This window comes from Crassostrea angulata, chromosome 3 (genome assembly GCF_025612915.1).
Source record: "Crassostrea angulata isolate pt1a10 chromosome 3, ASM2561291v2, whole genome shotgun sequence".
NCBI lineage: Eukaryota > Metazoa > Mollusca > Bivalvia > Ostreida > Ostreidae > Magallana > Magallana angulata.
The window spans coordinates 11,336,722-11,364,370 of record NC_069113.1 but is presented as its reverse complement, the minus strand read 5'-3'; the positions used below and the strand labels follow the sequence as shown (position 1 = coordinate 11,364,370).

The 27,649-nt window shown below is 32.1% G+C and overlaps 1 protein-coding gene across 10 annotated transcripts in view; it reads right to left on the bottom strand.

Annotated features, from left to right (window-relative positions):
* The window catches only part of LOC128177834 (sodium channel protein 1 brain-like), a 50,391-nt gene extending 25,592 nt beyond the window's left edge, over nt 1–24,799 (bottom strand). For 3 of the 10 annotated variants that reach the window (XM_052844705.1, XM_052844714.1, XM_052844715.1), the window contains exons 1-2: nt 5,434–6,065; nt 4,487–5,072 (exon numbers count right to left, since the gene is read on the bottom strand). In XM_052844705.1, coding sequence (XP_052700665.1) covers nt 4,487–4,912 — 426 coding nt within the window. In that variant the 5' untranslated portion in view covers nt 4,913–5,072; nt 5,434–6,065. The other 7 variants (XM_052844710.1, XM_052844713.1, XM_052844712.1 and 4 more) reach the window with 5 other exon arrangements.
* Between the last annotated feature and the right edge of the window lie 2,850 nt (nt 24,800–27,649).

Below are 27,649 nucleotides of genomic sequence, written 5' to 3'. Positions count from 1 at the left end.
TTAATTTGAATGTTCTAAATACTATTTTCAGGTACCGGTAGTGAAAAACTATACATTAGTTTATAGAACTCATGGGTAAATTTTAACTAGAGTTGTATAAATCTCATGTTACAAGATGGTATGGTTTATTTTTTGAATTTTTCCAATGATAACCTTACAAACATAAACACTGTGTCCCTCAGGCATTATACATTATCCAATCTGTTGAGCCATTTACAATTACTAATATTCTAGAAAATTAATTTTCATAATGAAAGTTAACAATTCACTGATGGAATACACAACAAAAGACATTGCTGTTGACAGTTATGGTGCAATTTTCACACTAACTTTTCGTCTAACAGTAAAACGAGATCCATAATATGGAGATTAAATTCACCATCCAACAGATTATTGTTGTTAAGGAGAAGTTGTCTACTGGACTGGAATGTTTGTTCAGAATGCAACTAATAGGAGTAAGTCATCTTGTATGAATATGCTTTTTTTTAAAGACAGTGTAATTTTGCTGTGTACCGGGTAATTAAAGAGGAAACAGTTCAAAAAGATGAGTGGATATTAATTATTCAGGCAGATTTTATATTTTTTTTAAATTTTCAGTACATGTACTACACCCACTTCTAAAAGATGCCAGATCAGATAAGGAAATTTAGTTTCCAGAAAAATAAACATGAAAAGATTTTCCTATACAAAGTACAAATGTACTTCATATTTTTAATTAGACTTTTTCATTTTCAAACAACACACACAGAATGTAAAACCAAATATCATGTCTGTTAAGGTCAGCCTTTTTACCGTTGTAAATCTTTTCCTGAATTTAATAAACAAGTAAAGGTCTTCAAAACTCTTAATTCAGTGAAGTTCACAAGACAAATGTGAAGAGATGGAAATGAAATTGTCTTCATAAATCTACCACTGGAGATCAATTGGTGTATTTGTCTCATTAAAAGGGCTTTTGGTGACCCAGAAAAGTAAGACCCAGGTGTACTGACCAATAAAAGGGATAAAGGTCAGATGATATCAAACTCTTCTTAAAATTAAGGAAGTAAGTAATTTATACATTTCATTCTTTAACTTTAAAATTATACACAAATATATGGGTTCTGTGCTTGTAATAATTGTTTTGAAAAAATTTGATCCTATTCAAATCATTTGTGTGCATGTGTCAAAGCAAAATATTCTTTAATAATTACACAATAACTCTACAGACACAATCCTGTTGATAATCTCCCCTAAACCGCCCACTGAATGATTGGTGCTCCAAGTAAATTTGAGATGTCTACTTAATCTCAGTCCATGAGAAAAATCGTTTTAAAAATCTCTTCTTTTTGAGCAAGTGAATAAAGGTTTCCAAAACACTAATTAAATCAGACCTACTTCTGACTCGTTAATAGAAAACCAAGTATCTAAACTTATCTACAGGTCCAGTGTTAAAAAAAAATCTAGATTTAAATCTCAAAACACCATTTTACTGCTTTAAGCAATTAAAATTTCTTGTATAGAAATCAACTCAACAGTGAACATATCCGACCATTCTAGTACCCAATACACAGATATAGAGACAACTAAGTATACATATGTATTTAAAATACAAGATCATAATCATTTAGGGATATTTTTTTTAATCTATAAAATGTTTTATACATTGCAAAATCATTTGGATTTGCAAGAGAAACCACTGTGGATTAGTGAATACTGGAAATTTCATACAACTAGTAGGATAGATATTTTTTCAACCATTTTCAAAAGACCCTCCGAAGTGGCCACTTCGTGTTTATTTTGCTACTGGCCAAACAAGACCGTTGGCCTGAGTAAATCAAACGCTCCAATTTGTGACTGCCTAAGCCTCAAAGAACTCTCTTTCCCTCTCCAAGTTTTAAAACCTCATGCCCAATGTCTGCCCTGTATGGAAAGTTTGTTGTTACAATGTTTTCAATTACATTCATTGAATTTTTAAGTCAACAAATTGTATTTGTCTGTTCATTTGGTCAATACTTTTGATCAATAGTGTTACTTGAAACAGACCATGTTCGGATTATTCATAACTACATGAAAAGTATACCTTGTTTCTAGGATGTGCTGTGAAAGCAACTCAACAGAATGAGTTTGTATTAGTTACAGAATATATAATAGCAATAGAACACATCCCTTTCTGCCTCTCAAAGAAGAGACTGCCAACCACCAGCAACGATTTCAGATTGGCTTTACAATATAATCTCTCCAGAAGAATTTCTCTATACTGTACCAGCATATAAATCACATATTCATGAGGAACCTTTGTCTAATGTAATTGTAGAAATGACAAATGGCAAGATAATTAGGAATAGAAGCAATTAGAAGGGTTGTTAATTTGTAGGGGGAACACCAGGAAACAGGGAATCATCCAGCTATTTATCAGTCATAAAGAAAATCCTAACCAACATCTTCATTAATGAAAAGTACATGTTCTGGTACAGTGTAGTAAGAATCCAGTGATGGAGGGGGCTAGCCAACATTAGGAACTAAAGTATCAATGGTGCCAATATTTTGATGGAGGGGGCTAGCCAACATTTGGAACTAAAGTATCAATGGTGCCATGCAATATTTTTTCCAAGGCTTAACCAACTATGATTTTATTTATTTGGGGGAAGGGGGAGGGGGAAACACATCACTATAATAATTCAGTAACAACCAAAAGATACCGGGCATGCATAATTGATAATAAAGATAACAAGAGTTCATAAATTTCAAGGAGGTAACGTATTTAAAATTCCCAACATTTTTAAACTTTTGAAGCTATCTGTCTGTGTATGGATTTATCCTTACACCTATCTAATCTAATATTCTGAAATTCAATCAACCCTATGATAGACACTTTCAGAATCAATGAGACGTGTTTTCACTGATGCTTTACTTCCTGCAGACAATTTTCCTTCATTAAATTCCTGCTGTGATAATTCGTGGAAATTTTGTAGCATGTACTTCTGCCTTATATGTGCAATAGAAGTAAACAAATAAATACAACGGGGGGAAATGGTCCGACTACAGACTACAAATACAATCCACATCCATGTATCTAATTAATTTTACATGTGATTAACCTTAAGGCTATTGTGATCAAAAAGAAATACTTCATCCTCCTAAGTATTTAACTGTCAGTGTTCAAGTTTCAATTCTTCAATTTGTAAGATAAAAATCTCAAATTTCTTAATCAAACAGAAGAGAATATCTAGTTTTAATTCTCTTACAATTTAAGAACTTTAAATAATTAGTAAATGTCTTTAATAATGGTTCCTTCCCACACCCTATCCCCACCCCTCGACTAAAAGTATTTTACATCCTCCTTTCTAAAGATTTCTGTAAGACATCAGTAATATATGGCAGCCATTGCTGTAATATGTGAAGTTGGCATAGAAGGCAGTAAATATTTTCCTCCAGGTAGTGATTTAATATCTCTAGATATAAAGGATTTGTTTAAATATCTACATTCAGCTTCATTGAACTTGTATTGAAACACAATAGCTTGTTATTACTTGAATGGACCCAGTTGAAAAAATAACAATTACTTCTTGCGTCGGTCATTGTGCATCCAATTCAAAACTTGACAATCAAAGGGTCAATTTATTGCTTCATATAAAATGTATATTACAATCATGTTTGAAAATGATTTTTATAGAATTTATGGTAACAACTAGTATCGCTTATTAAAATCAGATTGCTGGGGCGATAAAGCCTTTGAGAGGCATGATTTGGGTTTATCCTTGTATAGGTTTATGTCTTAGGACGGTAGATCTACTGTGAAAATCTAGGTCTCCCGCTTAAGCCACAATGCATTTTTTTCATGCTATACACACTGGATTCGATAAAGCATGATCAAGGTATTAGCAATAAATTGAATCATTACGAAGTCATTGCCTAAATCCACTTAAATGGTTTTTAACAAAAAGAAAAATATCATTCATTTTATAAAACAAGTGGCGGTGATAAAACATTTTCTGTATATTTTTAAATTTGATTTTACGTTTTTCAAAGTGTATAATAAAAGAGGAAATTTATTTAATTAAAGAAAATAGTGCCAATTCCAAGAACAAAATTTTCTAAATTTTTTTTTACTAGGACTGAAAAAAATCCAAAGTTAAAAATTTAAAAAAAATCTGTTGATGTGTCTTTCACCAATTTTCAATTGTTGATTCGTAATTCATTAGTAAAATCCTCATTAACAATTGAAAATTGTAAATAAGTGAAAGACACTTTTTATTTCCTCAAACTTAATTTAGACAATATTGTATTTACCCTTGACCCTCCCTCCCCCCTTTTCAAAAAAAAAAAAATCCGACAAAACACAAAAAGTATGTGCAACCCACCCCCTCCCCACCTGGACATTTATTGTATGTCCACAGTGTAACTCTTCAAAATAAATCCCTAAATTAATGAGTTTTTTACCTACCTGCTGTAAATGAAAACAAACACAACACGTAAATCCAAACTTAACCCAAAGATGAACAATTACCTTGTCTTTGATATATTTGTCAATTTCCTCCAAGGGTTTCCCATAGAGTTCGCTAGGGAATTCATCCCCAAGTTCGTCCGGCAAGATATTCCCCTCCTGCAGGGCAGGGTCCCGAGTCTTTTTACTCTCCTCCTCATCCTCCTCAAACTTTAACTCACCGTCCACGAGATGAGCAACTGCTTTGCCATTGTTCTTGTCTAACTTTTTCTGGGCCTCCTTTTCCCTGTGAAGCTGTTCGTCCCATGACCGTTGGACGTACTGTCGGAATAAGTCCTTGGGTTCCTCCTCGTCCCCCACCCTGGAGCTCCGAGCGGACGAGGGACGCCACGACAGGGCCGGAGAAACCCGCCCATCCTTTCCTGCGATAACACAGTGATCGTTGGGGCTTAGATGATTTTTGTCACCATCTTTTCCCTTCATTGCCATTCAGATAAAATGGGTGTTTTTATTTCTCCTTAGCCTCCAAAAAACAAGGACTGTTTGTTCACGAGTATCCTAGGCGTATCATCATACTGGACACATACTTCCGTCATAACGCCAAAGTCCAGTCAGAGTCTTAATATTGTTTCATCGAACTTTACGGGCACTGAAAAGAACAGAAAATGGAAATCTGACTATAAATTCTCAAAACATGACAACCTTTTCTTGTTTTCCCTCTCCATTTCAATTTTAAGCCTAGTTGCGAACGGCATTCATAATGTATAAAGTAATGGAAGTATAAAACCCTATTGTTGTACAGTTGAAAAAAGAAGCATGAACATCGATTCCCTGTTACAGCACATAGCTGCTTACCTGGTGGCTGGGAGGCTGAATGCACTGGTACAGAATATATACTAAAATCAATTATTCACCCGGTTCAATGGCATTTTTTAACAATAAAGAAATCGTCTTTGGAAAAAATGAACATGGTTATGAAAAGAAATTGATTAAAAAACGCAGAACTATACCCGTAAATTATCCCACAACACCAGGAAAAAAGGTTTGGTTTGAAAAGAAATATCCACGAAAAGAAAAGTTCACAACTAAGTTAAAAAAAAAAGTTTCAGTCCAGCATTAAATGTGTCCACTTAATCCGAGTATTGTTCTGAAAACTGTATTGACTCGCGGCACACACAGCAACGGCACCGACTCTATGACGTAGAACAGAACAGTATATTCATCGAGGTCCCAAATCGTCCGATTACCAAATCACGCAAGAACGATCCTTAGGTTTCGGAACGAATTCTTACTGAAGAAAAAATAAACTCAGAAAAACTGAATGATTTTTCAACAGCATTCGACTGTTTCCCAGTGTTTTGTTGGTTTCGCTTAATCCGTTCTTTTTAAAACCTTATACGACTACAATTTCACAATGCCATTGCCAATAAATATGAAGGTTTAAACTTGTTTCACGCCATATGCCAAATATACCTAGACCTGGCTGAATAGACATGGTCCATTGAACTGCAACTGTCAAATATCCAGTTATTATCCGTTTTTGAAATTCAATCTCTTTATTACTGACAAGCGATTAAATGCCCTGCACTTTCTCGGTCAGGTGCACTATACTGGATGAAATTTTATTTTGATTATTTGTTTGTTTAGCCCATCACGACAACAGGTTTATACCTGGTTCAGATTGCCTTAATTATTCGGCAATTAATTATCGCTACATGTTCATTTATGTCTATTGTTGCGTCACGGCAAGCTAAATCCTTTTGACACTGAGCGAAAAAAAAAAACCCGCCGATCATTTTGTTTCCAAAGACTTGTGAAAAAAAAAATTGATGACCACGCCGTTCCCTATAATTATATAACACTTACTTTATTTAAACAAAACATATATTTGTGTGCACCCGTCATCTCTATTCAATATGCTGACATCGGCTAGCAATACTCTGTAATTATTACTTCAAAATTCTCGGGATTTGCGGGCTTGCATTCATTTTAAAAAATCCTTGTTTTACTTGTATATATTCATTTTATTAAAGACTTTATTTAATTGTCTTTTGGCTGCTGCTTGGATATAAAACTAGGATCATGTATCAAAAGTTCCTTTTTTGACAAACCCCTCCCAATAAATCATACAACATTTGCCTAAATATTGAAAGATGATAAAAACGGTGCCAAGAAATGAGTACATACATTTTCTTACTTGCACCTTTACTTGAATAAGAATAATCGCCCCCCTAAGAATCACCAAGGGTTTTAAATCACTGGGACAAATATTGGACTAATTACAACCACAAATCTGTAAAATCCCGGCACTGATGCACTACAAGGACTCAGTTGGACTAGTGCATCTGTCGAACATTCCGATGCACTGCGACAGTGAGACCCGTATCTTATTGCTGAACAACAACTTGCTAAGATGCAAACAGGGTCCATTAAAAAGATTTTAAAACGAATTCAAATTGAATTAGACTTCGTCAAATATTCAGAAAAGATGGGATACAGAAATTGGTTTAAAAAACCCACCCAAATATTCCTCCTCAATACACTTGACAACAATTTACATATAAAATAAACACACAAGAAATGTATTAAATAATTGCGCAATTTTGCAAAACTGCTAACAAGAGTATGAATATCTCATTATCATAACACTGCAGAATATTTGTACATGTATCATCACAATAAACATCGATTAATATTTTTCTGAAAACTAAATCTTTAAAACGAACAATATTTAGTTTGTTGACCCGGTTATAAATCCCAATTTTCTGCGTTGGTTCACAAGTCAGACTTATAACTCGTATTAATAATTAAAGAATGTCCACTACTCGAAATCGTGCAAAACGTTTTTTGGATTTTGTTCATTTATCCACTCGAAAAGATCCTTATCAATTTTGTTTTAAATATATCGCTAAGCTGCTAAATTTAGTATTTAGTTTGAAATAAAACGGAACAATGAAATGTCGTCATTTGTTTCTATGAAGTTGACAACAAGCAGACCAAGGTCTTTATAGGAGTTTTGCTGACCCTGGTACATAACAGATTTCAAAATCTCGGAACGATTTTAAAACACCAAATACCAATAGGTCACAGCATTACAATGCACTCAATCGCCAAAGTGCGCGCTGTGAACAACAGTTTACTCATTAGACATCTATGTATGACAGCAAATCAGGTGTCATTTTTATGTCCAAGTGTGATCAAGTCAAGAGACAGACTCATCCGACCTCATATTAACAAAGACGTTTAATACTGAATACACAAGGTAGAAGCCTGCGTTGTTAAATTTGAATGAAAAATATTCATTTAAACTGCAGTTTAATAAAATTGTCGTACATCAAGAAAATGAGTGCAACTTTCAAAAATATATCTTTAAAAAAAGCGTCATTTATATTTTATTTGTTGGAAAAAAATTATAAAATACGACCTAAATGACACATTTCACTTTGTGAAAGTCTTTGATTCTATTTGTCCCCAACAGTTACCGTATATTCTTTATTTTCGTGGTGATCTATAATTTGTACCTTTTCGCGTCCACTTTCACGTCGCAAAATTACAATTCACAGAACTATGCCCGTTGCTGTTGCTATTATAGGCTTTTTATATTGGAAACAATTAAAATTGCTCATTTTTTATATGTGAAAAAAAGCCCTAGTATTAATGATTATTGGTCTATAGTTTGACTTTTTTTTTACATAATTTAGAAAATCCTTTACGCGTCTCCATTTGTAATTTCAATTTGAATTTGTGTTGCTTTTGTCACCTTTTTTTTCAAAATAAGAATTTTTTTAAACCATGAAGGCAATTCATTTCTGGGCAAATGTAATTAAGGAATATACCCTTCGGGCTTTATTGGATTTGACTACGCCCCGACCGAAATTATCAACCCATAACAGTCAAAGAATGATACCTTATTACTTATATTTATATTATTTCCAATTTGTACACTTTAAAAGAACATTTTAAAACCACTAGTTTTTTCATGTAGCACATGCTATATATTACTACGTGGCGCAACCAATACCGTTTTTCGGTTATGCTATAAGACACGCCCCGCATGTTGTCCCACTCATGTTTTATGAAGTTACTGGGCTATAAGGTTCAAAATTGATTCATAATGTTATCACAGACAAAGACAGTTGAAAATGTAAATATTGAGATATATTATTCACGTCGCTATAAACGTTATGATACTACATACATGTATATTGCAATGAAGGTTATGTGAATTTATTGTTGAAATGTTGTGTATGCTGTAGTATTATTGCAGTATATTTATAATATTTCAATATCCAGTTGTTCTATTTTATGAACATTTGTAATGTCAATTTGATAACAATACTTTAGTAATATATAGGAAAATGCACTCAAATACAATTGGAACGGCTTTTATGCAATAAATAAAAAATGGTATAGATAAAATCATATTGATTTTTTTTCATAAATAGCCAACTTTCTGAATTATATCAAAAGTAAAAACTTATATGCGTTCCTCTTGATTTCCGATATACTTCGGTTTACCAAATAAGATATATATATCACATGTCTATACAAAATTCACTTGGCTTTATTAACTTTATTTGGACTTCACTTTTTTAAATAAAAAATGTTCTGGTCATAGATTCTCATTTATATTGATACTATTGTATATTAGCAACTTCTCGACGCAAGATGCAAGACGAAACTGCCGCAATAAACTACATCCCAATTGGTTTCAAACATTGAAAGTGCAATTGTTATATAATATCCACATTCATATGATATTTGGCATCAAAGTTCAGTTATACTAATACCGGTACTCAGAAGTCAATTCTAATAATTCATTGTCTTTTCATTTTATACATAACATAGCTTTAATCCGCTCCAGGAATCAAAATTTGGTTGATTTCAATGGATGTCAATAATTTGTTTTTATACCACGGGATGACTAACTTTTTTGCCACGTATCTACCTATACAAAAAGATTCCCCCCCAGTGAATGTAAACAGATATCAAATGCAGTTCTAAAACTGCTACAAGGTCACATAAGAAATAAACACACATATCGCTGATGGAATAACGGATACCAAACACTTCAACTTCAACTAAGAGCCATTTCACCCGTAAACATCGATAAAAATGATTACAAAGCTAGCCTATTGAATTTATTGCAAGCCAATACTTAAAAAAGTGCAACATCGATCGTTTAAAGACGAGAGATGTAGTACATGTGTACGTCGAGCTGTGTTTGTTACAGATTGGAATCGAACACACAGAATTAACACAAAGCCCAAGACATCACCGACATACCAATCTTCTTAAACTTTAGTTATTTCCGGAAAAAAGTAATTATAAAAACCAAGATTTATACAAGATATGTTATGTTTTTTTCCTCTCTCTCTTAAAAAACAACCACAGAAGACTGATAGGTCGGCGATTTCCTGTGCATAGAGCAATCGCTGGACCAAAGGAACCTATGTGTCGATGATAACAGAACGTCACTTTTTCAAGAGAACTTATTGTCGCATAAATACAATCATCATTTATCTGCGATACATTATTTTTGCGAATCAATGATTGAATAGTAAATTTTTTGGGTATAAAGTTTTTCTTAAAGCAATAATTATATTTTAGCAAAAGTTTCAATGGCTAAAATTTCAAGTGATATAATAAAAGTTTTTATTATACATGTATTTTTTTTCTTTGGCAAAAACCAATTTTCAATGGCCAGTATCGCAAAATGTCGCGTAAATAAAATTCTTAAAAACAAAAGTCGATCTACATTTGTTGTTCTGTAATACATGCTATAAGATGTAAATAAATCTTCTTTGGATCTTTTGACAACGTTAATTCATAAATAATCATTATTTTCATATTTAAAATAGAGTTCTGTAGAGATAAGGTTTTGCTGAAATATAGTATTTAGGAGGTAGAGTATGTTTTTTTATGATGTTAATTAAACTGTAACCACGTGGTTACAATCAACATACATAACAATCATGAATCAAAAAAATTCCGACCGATATTCCCTACATGTATATTTGTATAAGTTATCTAACTCAATAATAAACATTCTTTAATTACTATATGATTGAAAATATTGCCATTTTTACATCACTCTTATTGCACGTCAGAGCTATGCTAATTTAGCTACATACGTTAATTTGTTCAATCTGCAAAGAATAATCTAATATTCATTATCATAAATAAGAATCACTGAATATTTCGGCCATCTTTTTTTTTTAGCTTTCAACTGTAAAAATTTCGAATAAAAACATCGAACGCAATTTTCACGGATAGCAGCTGTTTCGGTGTTAAAATCACGTGTTTCCGTTCTTGTGGTTTTAAACACGCCCATTACATGAAACACTATCCAGAAATAAACACAAAAGTAAATTATAAATGTTACCTCGTCACATTGAATATATATGTAAGTTATTAACAACAATGTTTCAAAGGTAATGTCCTTTACAAAAATTTAGATTATCGGGAATCAAAATTTGTACATGACTGTAGACATATTCTGATTCCAGATAATCTAAATACAGAAATATATGTAACATGTAATTTATTGACATGCTCGAAAGTGAAATTTTGATAAGATCCAGCCAATTAGTCTTTAAATGCAGATGGATGGTATAGTAAATAAAAAACCATTTTAAAATAAAGTTCACATTAATATCTTGACGTTTTTGCAATTACACTGATATAGTAACAACTGGATGTCAAAACAGTTCCAAAACAACAATGCGTAATGTAGTAAGACAATATTGCAATCAATAAACATCAAAGACTATTACACTTCTCAAGGATATGGCTGAGGAATCAATGCATAACAGGGTAAGGGGTTAACCAAAAGGATGTCATAATTACCTGATACAAAACCATACGTAATAATATACTCATTTTCTGCCAGAACCATTCTACATGTATATCCAATGCAAACCATACGGTCATATATTTTTGAAAGTCAAAAAAATTTAATCATGAACTTTAAAAAATCTCAATTCCTGTAATCAGTTTAGACTTTTGTTCAAATTAGATTCATCATTTTCATTGATCAATAGTCATGAATAATTACTAATTCAAAGCGTTTCCTGGCTATTAGCTTTGCATTCAAAATAGAAACACTAAAAACAAATGACAGCAATTATGATTCAAATGGATCTCTTTTGACTCTTAAGTTATGCTTCAAACATACTGCACTCCTATCATTACTATGACGTCGTTGGTTGTAACTTTCACTTATCAATAGAAGTAGGCAAAAAATGTATGTTATAATAATATTAGAGCATCTTTATTTGGAACAATGTTTTCTTGTGACTTGGTACCTGCAGAACTGTAGCTTAACTGGGAATTTGGGTTGACAGACCATCAACTAGAAAATCACATAGAGTTACAACTCTGCAGCTCGTGATTTGAATCCCTAAGAGGAATTTCCCAGATACTGTGGAGTCATCATTGTTCGTAGGGGACCAATGTTCGTGGCTTTTGTGGGCAACCCTTGCCCACGAATTACATCTCTACGAACTATATACAAGCATCTGTTTAATGAAATTATCCCAAACTTGCAACCAACGAACCAGGAACCAGGAAAATTTTGGCTACCCACAAACATTGACCCCAACGAATAAAAATGATTCCACAGTATAGCGTTTGAGAATTATCTTTGACAAAAATGAGATATCAAAGGACTGGTTCTTGGCGACAAATATTTCAGATGAAAATGTACTTATGGACCATGTAAAAATTTCTTGCACACAAATTAAATCTGTAATGCTTCAGTTGAAAGAGACAAAAGGTGACAAATTGTTGCTGTCGTTTAAATGAATGAGGATTAATTTGTTCCTTGATTAATGTTTGTTTTCATTACATGTAAATAATGTTATGAAACATGATCAATATAGCAAAAATATCACAAGCAATATGACTGAGTTTGCTGACATTATACATCTAAAACCAAAGACAATATAATGTGATGCTGCAAAATGGAGAATGTCCTACTGGGCAGTGACATATGATAAGAGAAACAGCGAAAATGAAAACGGTGGAAATAAAAGGCAAATGCTAAAGATGGAAGTACGCACGCTAATGTATGAAGGACTAAACAGATAGGATAAATGTCATCATCAAAACATATAAGGTGTATGATTAGCAATCATTGAAAACTTTGCCTCATTAATTATAACTAATTGCATTTCTGATTTTACTTGGTCTATATCCAAAAAGATGTAAATTTATCCCTTGAAATATAAAACAAAATTATGTTATATATCATTGACCAAATAATAAAAATACATATATAAACAAACAGGCTACCAGTAATTGCATTTTTTAAAGTCTTTCATGGAAAAATCACAGAAGTTAAAAATCACATCTCTTATCCCAATTGCACAGTAGCAGAGAAATGGAAGAGTAAATTTAACATTGATCTCCACTGATGAAGATTATTCTGGATGAGTATATTTCATTTCCTTAACTGGTGCTGCATCCAGTTTTGATATTGTGATGATTTATCAACACGTATTTTGTAATGTGTGTCTAACTCTGCAAACTTGAATATAGAATTGCAGCCATTGCACAACGATGATGCATTGATGTGAGATGGTATTAAGAAGTTTATTGACACCTGCATCAATGCACAGAACATTTCTATACCCTGCACCACAATTATATGAACACTATACCCTTTGTAGGAATATACACTTTCTAATACGGGAAAAGTGTACCTGCTGGTAGCCGCAGAAGTTTTATTTTTCACTTGCAATCAATAATCAAGAGTTCATTTAAATTCTTGATGAATTATAGAATATTGGTGTGGGAGGGAATATCCAGCCATTGAACACCACTGCCACAGAATACATCTCTGCTCCAATGTTTCTGACAATGACACGTTTACTCAGCTACATACTGACAAAGAGGAGTCTTTTACATCAATGTAGATCCGCCAAAACGCAATCAATAGTGATAAAATGCTACAGTATCCAACACAAACAAGGCGAAAAATTAAATAACAATAAATGAACCAATTCTTTTTGAAGTTACAAGTCAATACATTGATGTCCTGGGGAAAAAAGTTTCAACAAAACAACTCGTCTATCTGAGTTTAATTTGTTAACCAACTTTTATCTTTGATATTCTAACCTTGAAAGCCAAGGAAAATACCAATACAAACTTGTTAATTTTTATGGATTTTGTGCAATTATAATACTCATGCTTAATATCTGTTATTGCCTTAAACTCCTATTGCCTGACTCTAGAAAATATTTAATATCAAAACACTGTTTATTTTAATTGAAATATTGTATACTTATAAAATTATAATCAACATGTGAAATATTTCAATAAGTTTTTACTTACATTTGCAAACATCAGTATATTAACCTTCAAAAGAATAAAAACGTTCATTACAGTGTGAACTTTTTAACAGGTTAAGAGGTCATATTTATAACGTCCCAATAATCATCACATGAGCTCATGGTTTGACAATTACAATATTATAAACATATTAAATACAGTTATGTTAATATGACCAATTTGATTTTTTCAAATGTAGAATATGTAATAAACAACACTGTTAAACAGTTCACCAGGTTATAAACTTAGTTGGTATGTGAGCAAATCTAATGAGAAATCCTTTAAAAGTGGCTTTCACAGGATTTGATGAGATGACCAACCAAGTTCATATCATAACAAAAAGAGCAAGTTGCAAAAGCGCAAATGCACATTGGGAAAAACCTCCAAGCTGTCACACAACAAACCATCATGCAATAAAAATTTTATTTAACATGCAGTTGTGCTAACACAACTTAACGCAACACAATTTCATGCTAACAAGACTTTGTGAAAAGTTTCAATAATGTTATGTTTGAAGTTGCATTATTGCAACAGTAGATAAAACAAAGTTGTGTTGGTGCAATGAAGTGTTTTGTAAAGTTGTGTTAGCACAGAAGCATGTTGTGTAAAGTTTTGTTAGCACAACAGAGTGCTTTATAAAGTTGTGTTAGTACAACAGCATGTTGTGTAAATGTTTGTAAGTGCAATGGCAAGATGTGCAACACGACATTTTTTCCAAATGTGCTGTTGGGCTTTTGCGACGGTCATTGTGTAGAAGGTAAAACATCTCTTTCCATTAACCACTTCCGCTAACCAAAGGTCAGAATTAAAAGCACTTTGCTGCAATTTTGCTTCTGTTTGTGAAAATAATTGACGACTTGCCTACATGGCACTGAGAATTATAGGATGATATATAAAACATCATCCCTTTTGTAATACATGCAATTTTGTTATAAAAAAAAGAAAAGAACTTGTTGTTCATATTGTTGGCTGATAAGTTTCAAATAACCTATCTTCTGCAATTTCACCATATTAATTCCAACGTACTGGTACTACCATAGTTTTCCTGATCACTCTCAAGATATATATGCTGACATCAAGAATAAGATTATCATAGCTAACTTGGTCTTGAATACCATTTAAAACAATCAATTAAAACTTTGAAAATGTTTTACTGCACTGTTGAATAAACATATTACTGATAACTCCTTTTTCAAAAATTTGATTCACTTGAGTTGTTACGATGAATTTTAAAACCTATTTATATGTAGTAAAATTTAAGTTGGCAAAAAAATAAGGCTGCAACATACATGTACCAGTTATTTATTTGTAAATACATGTGCACTGTATTCTCAGATAGAAAAAGGAATAATGGATGCGATTGATTTTTGATACATATGCCTTTGCTCATTGAAAACCACTTTCATTTACATCTGATCCTATTGAACAAGCCAAATTCAAGATACATTCCATGTTACGGTAAGTAATTAGCCTTTCTGACCAACCAAAATCTTCCCCAACACATAATCCGTAGGTTACACTAATTAAAACCCAAAGTTGGGGAAAACAAACTTGACCTAGACAAAGTACAAGCAGATGAACACCTAAATTGGTCTCTTTTCAATGAACCCTTTACTAATAGATGGTTTCCCCACAAATGACCTTACAAGCGATGAATGGTATATATACCGGTAGATGTTCTGCTGTACACAATGCAGTACCTAGGCCACAGGAGAAAATCAATCAGTGCACACTTTTAAATGTGTCTGTCCTCCACTGACACAGCATAGATTCTATTATACACAAGAAAAAAAAATAATTTCCATGGAACATTAGAAATATCTGTTGTTGAAAGCATGCTATAGACACCACAAGGCTCAAAATGTTTACCTAATCCAGAAAGCTTTTGAAACTTAATAGTAATATACCGCTACATGGTAACTTTTTTATGATAAAAACTATGAAAAATTCTTCATTTCACAATTTTAAATGTAAAGATAAAATTTTAACTCCTCTGCAAACTAAATCTGAAATCATTCAACAATATTGTGTCTCCATCCATCTAATTCTGAATAGGGCTGGGATAATATATCGAAATATTGATATCTAGATGTAAGGTGCAGACGATACTTGTATTGATATGTGTGTTTAAATATCGATACTAAAAACTAAATTCCATCCTTTTTTATTCTATACTTTAAATGATATACATGTATTATCCAAAGGAACTCATTATTACATGAATCTAAATTCAAAGCCTACAGTGCATTCAAAATGGTGACCATGTAAAGTTGTTTCTTTTAAGGCTTTAATTTTACATACTAGTAATTTTAGTATCTTTTAAAATTGAAACAGCCTTTTATTGAAAGGATTAATAATATCTTGATAGTACCATATCATGACACAAATACAGATATATCATAATACATACCAATAAAGAAAACAATGTATCATCCCAGCTCTAACTCTAACAAATATTATCAATCTAAAAGTTTATACATACTAATATAAATTTTTCATCAAATTTAAGAAGTGCACATATGAACACAGATTACCGCAAGCTTTTTCAGATAAATTGATTTTAAAAATAATTATATACAATGAATTTCATAAAAAAAATTATATTAAATCACTCTATGTATACAGAATCTATTATATAGATATATAATCAGAGTTAATGAAAGAAAATGCAAAGGTGAAACTTAACTGTTAACAGCATAAATAATAAAACTCCTTACCAAAATTCTAAAAGACAAGAGTCTGCTTGAAGTTGGTGCTAATGTTGTTAATCCAATAATTAGATGATGAAGGGAGAGGCACATGTGTTCCAAAAACACTAATACTGTTTAACCTTCAATTAATCATCTCTTAGTAAAGTACACACATAATGCCAACTGGTCATTAATCCCCTGAAAACCTTAATATGTGTTCTCAGAGATTGGCAAGTAATATTAATATTGGTTTAAATTCTGCTTCAATGTAAGATGCACTTTTTAAGTCAATCTAACTTTAGAAATAATAATAAATGTGGAGGTCTGTAAAAAACAATTCAAAAAGATTTTTTTATTTATCTTCATAAAGAAGACAGAAAAGTCTATTTGTGTATAATGTTTGTCACCATTACATAAACGGTAACAAAACAATACTAAAATTCCACTCAGAATAGTGTACATGTCTAGCTATGTCATAATGATATAGAAATCCCAATATGCCAAAAAAAAAAAAAGAGGCCCACAGGCCACATTGCTTACCTGAGCAAATAGCCATAACTCTGATCAAATCAGCATTATACTATCTAATTCAAAATATCTTGACAATTAAGTAAAATAGATCTTACACAAAAAAGTTAATCTCCCTATTTTTATCCACATATTTTATGTTGAAATTCAAGCCGAATTCATTGTTTCAGTATTTGTGAGAAGATTTTTCCCCATTCCAAATTAAACCTATCCCCCCTTTTGTGGCCCCACCAATCTAATCAAGGAACCATGATTTGATCAAAAATTTGACCCCCCCCCCCCCCCCCCTGTGGCTCAACCCTATCCCTCAGGATCATGATTTGAACAAACTTGAATCTAAACTACATGATGATGCATTCCACAAGTTACCGCTTTTTTGGCTAGCTGGTTTTAGGGAAGAAGATTTTTTTTAAAGGTTTTCTCATAATCCTTTGTAAAAATTCATAACCCCATTGTGGCCCCACCCTACGCCTAGGGACTATGATTTAAACAAACTTGAATCTACACTATCTGAGGACGCTTCCACAAAAGTTACAGCTTTTCTGGCCAAATGGTTTTTGAGATTTTTGAAAAATACCAACAAATTTTCAAATTCTAAATTATCTCCCCTTTAAAAAGGGTGTGACCCTATGTCAATGTAATTAAAATTAGACTTGTAATTCCGCTCCTCTTCGATACGCTATACAAGCGTATCAAAGTGGAGTGGAATTACAAGTCTAATTTTAATTAGATTGACCCTATGTTTGATCAATCTTGAATTCCCTTCACCCATTGATACTTTGTGAAAAGTTTGAACCAAATGCTCATTATTTGAAAATAACATTCAAGGTGGTAAAACCTTAATGCAGTGGTCATTAATTAAACTCTTCACCTCATATCATTTAACAGAGTATTTGCTTCCCTTGACAAGTTTCATATTGACTGTATGGAAAATGATTTGTACAGTAAACACTTCATATGGAGGAGTGACACGATAAATGTTAATTGCTTCAGAAAACATAGCCCGATTTTCATCAATTAATCTATGCTCATGGGAATCAAGGATTCTGTGTAAAACACATTTCCCTTTACACTACTAGTCTACTTAGACACAGTCTACTTGGTTGGTCGTCAAAGCCTTTTGTAACCCAGTTATCCATAGCAAGGTGCAATCTGCAATGAAACAGGAATAGTGCATCCTATACAAATACAAAGGTTAAAGCTCTTGTTTGAAATATTATTAAATTGTGTAAATTGTGCACTGGGTTGTAAAGAAGAAGGCAATTACTGGTAGTGATGATTGCAGATATGTAGGAACACACTTATTTTTGAAAAAATGTTAAACTGAATTCTGTAGATAATTTTGAAGACACTATGACCAGAAGATAAATGTCAACTTAAATGACATTGGCATTGCCTAACAGTATTTTAGAAAATAACAATGACCTATAAAAAGTTAGAGCGAAAGTTCCATCTTTCATAGTCATTCACTTATACATGTAGTTCACAACTTGACGACACATCATAATTTAAGGTGGCCGACTTCAGTTTTCAATCTGCATTTTTTTGCGCAATCTAAAAAAATACAGTGTATTTATACCTTTTAAGAAATTCTTTCGCTACCATTTATGAAACTAAACACAATAAACATAATACATATAAAAATATTTCGATTTTTTAAAGAAAATTTTTATTTTTGAAACAATTTTTTCATTGTTTGGTAGGTGAGCATTGCCATTGTGCTTTCAGGATGTTATGAAAAAATGAAGCTTTGTAGAGGTGTGATATAAGAAATAACATAAAACAAAAAGTAAAACGTGTACCCCTTGAAAACTTTACACACAGAATTATGCTATCCTTGGGATTATTTTTCATAATATTTGAATGAATACATTGTACCATTGAACATTTGTAGTACTCTAAATAAATAGTAAATTTTTGTGAATTTTGGGATGACCCCCCGTTAAAAACAAGATAGTAGAATTTAGTATTTTTTACATATAAGGTAGAAAAAGCTACTTCTAATCACATATAACAGTTAGGGAGAAATTCCTATTGTAAATTTTTGAAATCTGCTTGGAAGTGAGGAAAATGACAATTATGACAATATTCCTAAGAGTAATGTACCTAAATTTTGAGATAACCCCTAAAAAGAACCAAACGGTAGAATTTTTTCTAAACTTCGCAAATATTCTAGAGTTGGTGCATATTACCTATGGTTAAAGAAGAAAGAGTTTTGTAGGTCTTGGGCAAAAAATACCCAAACTGCCACCTTAATTGGAAAATAAGTTTTTTTCACTTAGGTGTCTTTTCCCAAGTTTTTTAATGTGTGAAATGCTTGGTTGATTCAAGGCCATATTAGCTATTACTTCAGCTCTGTCTTTGTATGGTGTTTACAAGTCACACAAATGTTTAAATCATTAGCAAAGGTCTGAAATTCAAACAACAAAGGTCCTTTTTGTATCATCAATATTTACATCTCAAAAACTAACGCTTACACTGAATGTACCTGTCTTATTCATTCTCTGAAAAACCTAGGTCTAGATGTAGTGATGTAAAAAAAAATCAAAGTCATCAATAATTAACAAAGCAGCTGGAAGTCAATTTCACATATGTGATAGCAATGATATAACACACTACCTCAGATTCTGGGCATTGACAAATAAGCCAAAGCTTTATCAGTATTAGATTTCCTCTATCATTTTGTGAATAAATCAACAGCATGTTTCAGAAAGGAGTCGTAACTTAACAGAGGGCCTGATCTTTTTATGTGTTGGCAAGAAGCAATAAAATGATAGGAATAAATAATGCACAAGACCTCCCATATTCTGGGGTAGTACTTCCTTCTTATTAGCCAAGAAATGGAAATAAAAGGGCACAGATCTGGCAAACTCAGCAACTATTACACAGCAGTGATTTTTCAATCAAATGACTAATAAAATGAAATGCTCTTTTTATTGAAATTATCTCCTTTTTTTGTAATGAGCTTCCAATTCTATAAACATGGATTTTCACTTAATACTTGAATAATTGAAAAAAAAAATCCCACTATGGAATCAGACTAATTTTCTCTACACTGTTATTTTTGGTTATGCAATTCAGTGACCACATGAGTTAGAGATTACATTTATAGTTTTCCAATAATTCTGCTGGATTCAAATGGCTCGTAAAGTGGCGATTTGAGGAATCATTATGGACGAAAGTTATATAATATGCATGATAAATTAATCAAGAGCAATTCAAATCCATGAAATATAGCACTTATTCTGAAGTGCAATATCAAACAAAATAGTGTATTGATAATACATGTATATCATTGCACATAAATTTTCATTTTCTTCAAAATGTGATTTTCACTAAATCCACAAAAGTTGGTACCCACAAATTTGAATTATCGGTTAACAACAGTATTATACTGAATAAGGTGGGTGATTGTTTATAAAAATATGTCTAATACTATTGCATGAGGTGGACTGCTCATCAGTTCAATATATTGACAGAGAGTCTGAAATATTTTGATTCAAGAAATTAGTTTACAATAGTTTTATGGTATTCTTCTCGAACACCACTGAATGCATATAGATGTTTACAAGAAAATCTTAACATTTTGTGTGTGTGGTGTGTTGGTGGCTGGGATGGTTGGGGTGGTAGGGGTGAGGGGCATTGGGTGACAGGTCACAATAACTTCTGTTTCCAAAAAATCCATGATGTGGAGTTATTATCAGCAGAAGCCAGAATTTTGAAATGCCTTATACAAAACGTAAACAAGAAATCCTATACGTTGACGGCTGACTGCATATTTCTGTCTCCCTAGTGTATATGAAATTACTGGGCATAGAATCCAGGCTTTATCATTTCATATGATAAATTCTTTATACTCTTGAATTTTTAAATTGTAAACTAAAAAAGGGGGATGAAAAAATTGACAAGAAAAAAGAACAATTTATCATAAAGTGACGGCAAATAGAATTTGTGTGTACAATGAGATCTTTTTCTTGATAAAAAAGATTTCTAAATCACCATTACATTTATATTTAATGAGAATTGCCTTTGGACCAATTAATCTCCCATAAACATTGCATGTTCATGAACAATTTCCGTGCTGGCAGACAGTGAAGCAATCAATGAAAGCAATAAGTTTTAAAATATTGGAAAATGTGGAATTAATCTGCATACTAATTCCAACAGAACCAAACACTGAAAAAATCACCCCAGAAACTGAAGCAAATAACTCTATTTAATTTAAGATACGCTTGTTTTCAATGATATTTTTCAATTGCAATATCTTGTTAAAATGGTAATATACAGATAATCATTCCCAAGATGTCTTTCAGATTAATAAGTCAGACTCTTAAAAAGTTGAAAATGAACCATTGTTTCATGCACAATGTTCCTGTTAAAGATTAAAGTACAAAAAAAAACATTTTTGTGTGAATTGAAACTTTTTTCTAGAATTTCTATTTCCTGGGGAAAAAAAAGGAGAATTACCAGAGAAATTTTAGCTTGAAAAATTTACCTACTTCATGCTGTCATCCTTAGATTTTCCCAGCCAATAAATGTTACTACAACATATATGTACAATCCAAGAACCCGTTGAGACTTCCGATTGTATAAATTAATTTATCACACCCATCACATGATCTGTCGGTAAAACATACAGCACTGTGTGATGTCTACTGATTGACCCAGTGTGTGACACCTTCCAGCTATTGATGCTTACCTGTGGCCCGATATTGGTGTTGATTCCCCTGGGAGATCTACAGAACTGAAAATATCAATTTTATGAGGGATTAATGCAGTCATGTAACTTGTACCATCTCACAACATCAGTCAGGCGAAATCAATCCAAACTTTCTTAATACAGGTTAATGAGTGGAGCTCTTCCAAGACTTCTTATTCTGGGATACATTGTGACAATGACGTGTTGAAATAGGTATTGACCCATACAAGCTCGACAGCCGTGTACAGACTTTACGGATTGCTGAATACATGATGAATCCATTATTGAATGCCTTACAACTTTTTACTTTATGAGGTCTATTGTCAAAAGGTTCAATACAAAATTTCAAATGATATTTAATTTTCTTTCAAACCCATTACCATGATTATTGAATGTTAAGATCCATGCCATGTTGAAAGAAAACTTTAAAACCTACCATAATCATTATGCGCCAATAGCTATTAATTTGTTTGTATCTTACAAAACCCCAGTGTGATTTCATCTTATTCTATTTACTAACAAGTGTTGGTTCGAATACATTCTTATCTGTACATTGTATAACTAACATACACATTTCTTAACTTTTTGGGGCACTTGCAAATTAGTCATCAGGTACATTTATTAAACTGTATGAATTCAAATATCTACAAAACAGAATGCTATACTTTGATGTGAAAGAATTTGGGGAATAATTTTCAGCAATTTAGTCATTTATACTCTTACCATGGTTACCAAAAATACTTCCTTAGAAGCTATACAAATTTTCTATAGAAATTGCATGTGTAAAATACCTTTAATTAACAAATCTTTGAAACTGATCTTCAGGAATAATAATGAATAGTTAAGTCAAGGTCATATGAAAGGTCAAGGTATGAAAACTTATCAAATAGCTAAATTACTCATACTATTTTTTAGGATTTTGATAAGAATATGAATAAGTACCAGTAGTTTTTTTTTTGGGCTTATAATCACAAAATAATAAATACTGAGGTAAAAATTGTAGGTAAGGCCAAAGTAAAATAATCAAGGAGCCAGTTACATTGTTCATCAATATGTATCTTTGAAATTTAGTTGAAGAAATAGTATGAACTGTTTTTGCAATTGCATGAACTACAAAAAAGAAAAAAAAAGTGTGGTCAAGGTCAAATGGAAGATCAAGGTCAGAAAATATTTTCATGAGAGTGTGATCAAAATATTTTGAATGTTTTCTTTAAAACAAAACTGAAAATGCATTAAGGAAAACAGCAGTCACAATGAAAGAAATGGTCAAAAAAAGGACACACTATAGTGTCTCTTATCCCATACAAGTTTATTCAAAATTATTTTGCAAAGTTTCTTTGAAACTGAGCTAAATCTAATTGAGTACATGTACATGTATGATGAAGTCAGTCCTATTAAAAAAATTGTGGTCAGAAAATTAGAATATCATTGAATTCCAATACCAATAAGCATCTTCAAATGAAGATTGATGAAATATCTCAAATTTTTATTTGAAGCAATTAAAAGACCAAATGAGAGAAACAGAGGGACTTTAGACTGACATGATGAAGACTATTTTCCCAGGTCAGATACATGGAAATACATAGAAAAAATATCCATGCCACCAATTTATTTTATTCTTTTTTTTTTAGCTACCTTGAAAAACTGTCTGTGTCATTTTTTACTCCAAGCCTTTTTCTTAAATATGCTATGATTATGTGACTGTTATTGAATTTGCTTTGTCATGTTTAAACAAATTCTCTAAGAAAATTAATTTTTAATCAAAACCATGAAATTTCTACAGATGTGTTTAAGATTATATCACAATGTCCAGGTAAAACTAGCATGATTGAGGGTAATGCACATATTGCATAATAACTTTACATTGTCCCTTAGTTTGATCAAGCCAGCTGAGGCAAACATGAGGTTTTTAAAACAGGTACAATAGACTGTTTTAAAATCCTCCCACCCTCTTACTTTGGTTTATTCAGTGACCTGCTAGGTACCGGTACTGTAAAAAGCAAAGAATTAATATTTTCTCTTTTTCTTCAACTTTTCGCTGTATTCAAAGGGAAATAACTCAAAATCTTCCACAAGAAAATATTAAACCTAAATATTTCCAAAACTCACAAACATCTCTTTCTTTAAAATATCTAAGATTATAGTTTATGGTTTTCATAAATTCCATTTAAAATTTTGAATTGTGAAGGAGTTGCAATGCACAAAAACTTATTCAATGTTACCTGCATGTGCATGTATACATTCAAGTCTCTTGAATTACATGGTATAAAAAAGGAAAATTAATGAACAATAATACAGCATTATAAACTTGTGCAGTTTAGTTTTCATTTGTTGTTATTGTTTCATTTTTCATGAATAAATATATTTTTACAGGATTAATATTAACATGCATACCTTTCTTAGGAAACATTGCAAAAAAGCAGGTTCTGCAATGTAACTACTTTGCATCTCATCCATTCAGGTATGGTCTGCAAGAAATTTCATAGAATTTAATTTCAATAAATCTAGAAATATATGATTTACTTTACAAAAGTCAATTATAAGTGCAAATGATAAATGACAATCAAGAAATAAAAATCCAGTACCGCGTCGGTATCAGGAGAAAATGTACCCTGGAGAAAATGTACCCAAGACCTTGGGTACGTTTTTTCTTGTAGAAATCGTACCTGGGTATGGAATCAGTAACATGGGACAGACCAATTTAATGGTCATTATATACAAGATACATTTCTGTAATAAGAGTTAGGTTCTCAGTTAATGTACATATTGGTACAGTAACTGCAGGACTAAATATTTATGTTAGTTGTGATAATCTGAAAAAATGGGACATGGTAAAAATCACAGTTGATATTTTTTTTTCATTTTTCAGAAATGAACTAAAATGAATGTTTACATTAATTGTATGACCTATCAACTTTAGCCATACACATATATGCATGAGTCGGAACGGACGTTTTATTGATACAACAACGCTGTCGTGCTAATTTTCAAGTTCAAATTTGTTTTTTTTCCTATACATGCCTATGTGCGATAATACTCACGCTTTGGATTTAGCCATACAAAACAAGTACAGTTTTCATTTTCATCTTTCCCGGCTGCTGTAATATCATCTTTGTCTTCGAAACGCTTTCGACTGTGCGTAAACGAATCCTTGGAATAAGCTTTTCAAAAACCAAGATTCTAACCTGGTTCACGGACCGTTAACCAGTTGACCGATAGACGTTAGCCTCATGGAAGGAGATGTAACGGTACGATTCCTTGTCGTTTGTTTTATCTTTGTTCAGTGACATTGCAATTTCTGAATTGGTATAATCAGTTTAATACTCTAAGTTTTCTTTGGAGGAGATATTTTTCGAAATTTATGAAAATTCTTCATGGTTAACAGGTTAACGTTATTAGTTATAGAATGATTTATAGACCTATTTCGTTAAGCACTGTGAAATGCGTAGGCCTACTGAATAATGTTAAAAAGCATCCATTCAAATTTCAATTAAGGGTGCAAAACATAGTTTTATATGTAACGTTATAAGGACGTTTTCAGATGAGGGGCAAGCAAAACTGACCCCTATAAAAATAAATTGTTAAAATATGTTACATATATATTTATATATCAATAGAAAGATAAAATCGTGAATTTTGTAAATATTTAAAAATAATGCACATGTAACTTAATGCTAGAATTTATTTGGCACTCAAAACATGCGGAAAATAGACAAAAGGGTGCCTCTAAATGCAGTACACCCATGCATTTTAGGCTCCCCCTAAAAGCAGAATGCAACCAAATCAGCCATTTTTATTTCTGTACATTTTCAAGAACAAGTCCTTAGGCATCATTTCATAGTATTTTCAGGGTACATTCGCCAGCTTTTTAAAGAGCTATGTTACCCGCTAAAAAATTCATGAAATTCTGCATGTGTAAAATCGGGATGTTTTTGGAGTTACCGCCCTTTATTTTAGAGTCTCACAAAATTAATTTTTAAAATGTTTCTACATACTTTTTTCATGTATTCGAAAGATAATTCACTATATTATGCAACTGAGAGTTTAAAAATGTTATTTTCATGTATACCGCATAAAAATAGCAGGAAAATCCCTACCCATCATGCTTTTCCCCAGAGAAAAACCCCCTGGATTTTATACGAAACTGTGTTTAGCTACCTTAAAGGAAATAAAATATTTTTGTATGCCACTTTTTAATGCTTTGATGCAAAGAGGAGAATATTACAAACATTTTGGTGTACACAAAGTTGAATTTAGTGAAAAAATGGCCGAGATATTGTCATTTAGGTAGGATGTGTCAAATACATAGATAGACCTTTCGAACACGACTGTGCAGTTCAAAATTCAAAACTGACTTTCCACTTACTAATTCTACTTTATTTAATGAATTGAACATAACCAATGGTACTGCGCATTTGATACTGATGACAAACACATTTTAAAAAAATAATTACACCCCCCCCCCCCCCCCCCCCCCCCCCCCGGTCTAATACAATTTCGGATACTTAACACAATTGTCTATTTGAATTATGCACACATGTGTAATCATTTCATATGAAATTTTGTTGAATCAATAGAGCGGCTCAAAATTCCATAACCGGATACTCATTTTAACACATAATTAAATACACATACACATAAAATAAGTGTATCATATTCTCTCTATTCTATTAGTTATGAACTCATGATCGGAGCGGCTTTGTTGACATGACGTCACACTTAAAAATGTCACAATGCTAATGCATCACAATGTAAAACAACACGTCACAATACACAATCATATACCCAACGTCATAAAGTGAGAAATGAAACATGCACAAAGCATGTTATACATTTATTTAATGCTTGAGGGTCAAACTAAAACTCTACTGACTGAACAAAAATGCTAACGCAGCAATTTTGTAAGATAAAGACAGACAAACGTTATATTATGTGTTCCCTTAAGGGTGCAAAACACAGTTTTATATGTAACGTTATAAGGACGTTTTCAGATGAGGGGCAAGCAAAACTGACCCCTATAAAAATAAATTGTTAAAATATGTTACATATATATTTATATATCAATAGAAAGATAAAATCGTGAATTTTGTAAATATTTAAAAATAATGCACATGTAACTTAATGCTAGAATTTATTTGGCACTCAAAACATGCGGAAAATAGACAAAAGGGTGCCTCTAAATGCAGTACACCCATGCATTTTAGGCTCCCCCTAAAAGCAGAATGCAACCAAATCAGCCATTTTTATTTCTGTACATTTTCAAGAACAAGTCCTTAGGCATCATTTCATAGTATTTTCAGGGTACATTCGCCAGCTTTTTAAAGAGCTATGTTACCCGCTAAAAAATTCATGAAATTCTGCATGTGTAAAATCGGGATGTTTTTGGAGTTACCGCCCTTTATTTTAGAGTCTCACAAAATTAATTTTTAAAATGTTTCTACATACTTTTTTCATGTATTCGAAAGATAATTCACTATATTATGCAACTGAGAGTTTAAAAATGTTATTTTCATGTATACCGCATAAAAATAGCAGGAAAATCCCTACCCATCATGCTTTTCCCCAGAGAAAAACCCCCTGGATTTTATACGAAACTGTGTTTAGCTACCTTATACAACCATTATATTTCCATAGCCACATAGCTACGATATCTCGATCTTAAAAAGATGAACTGCATTTAGTGCACTAAAACTTTCGTGATGACATTGTTCTATTTCTTAAACTTACAAGGGAATTCCAATATAGTTTTCAGAGCTGATTCTATATCTGTGCCAAGATATCCTTGAAGAATAATTTACTCAATTTTCCTGTATTTTGAAATACATCGCGGTTTAAACAATGTCCACACAATAGTACATGAAAAAATAACAAAATTTGTATGAAACGCCCCTCTAGCTTGTCAGGTTCCAATACACAGCATAAAAGAGAAAGTCTACAGGGATTTTGCATTGGAACAGGCAAGAAAGTACCAGGATG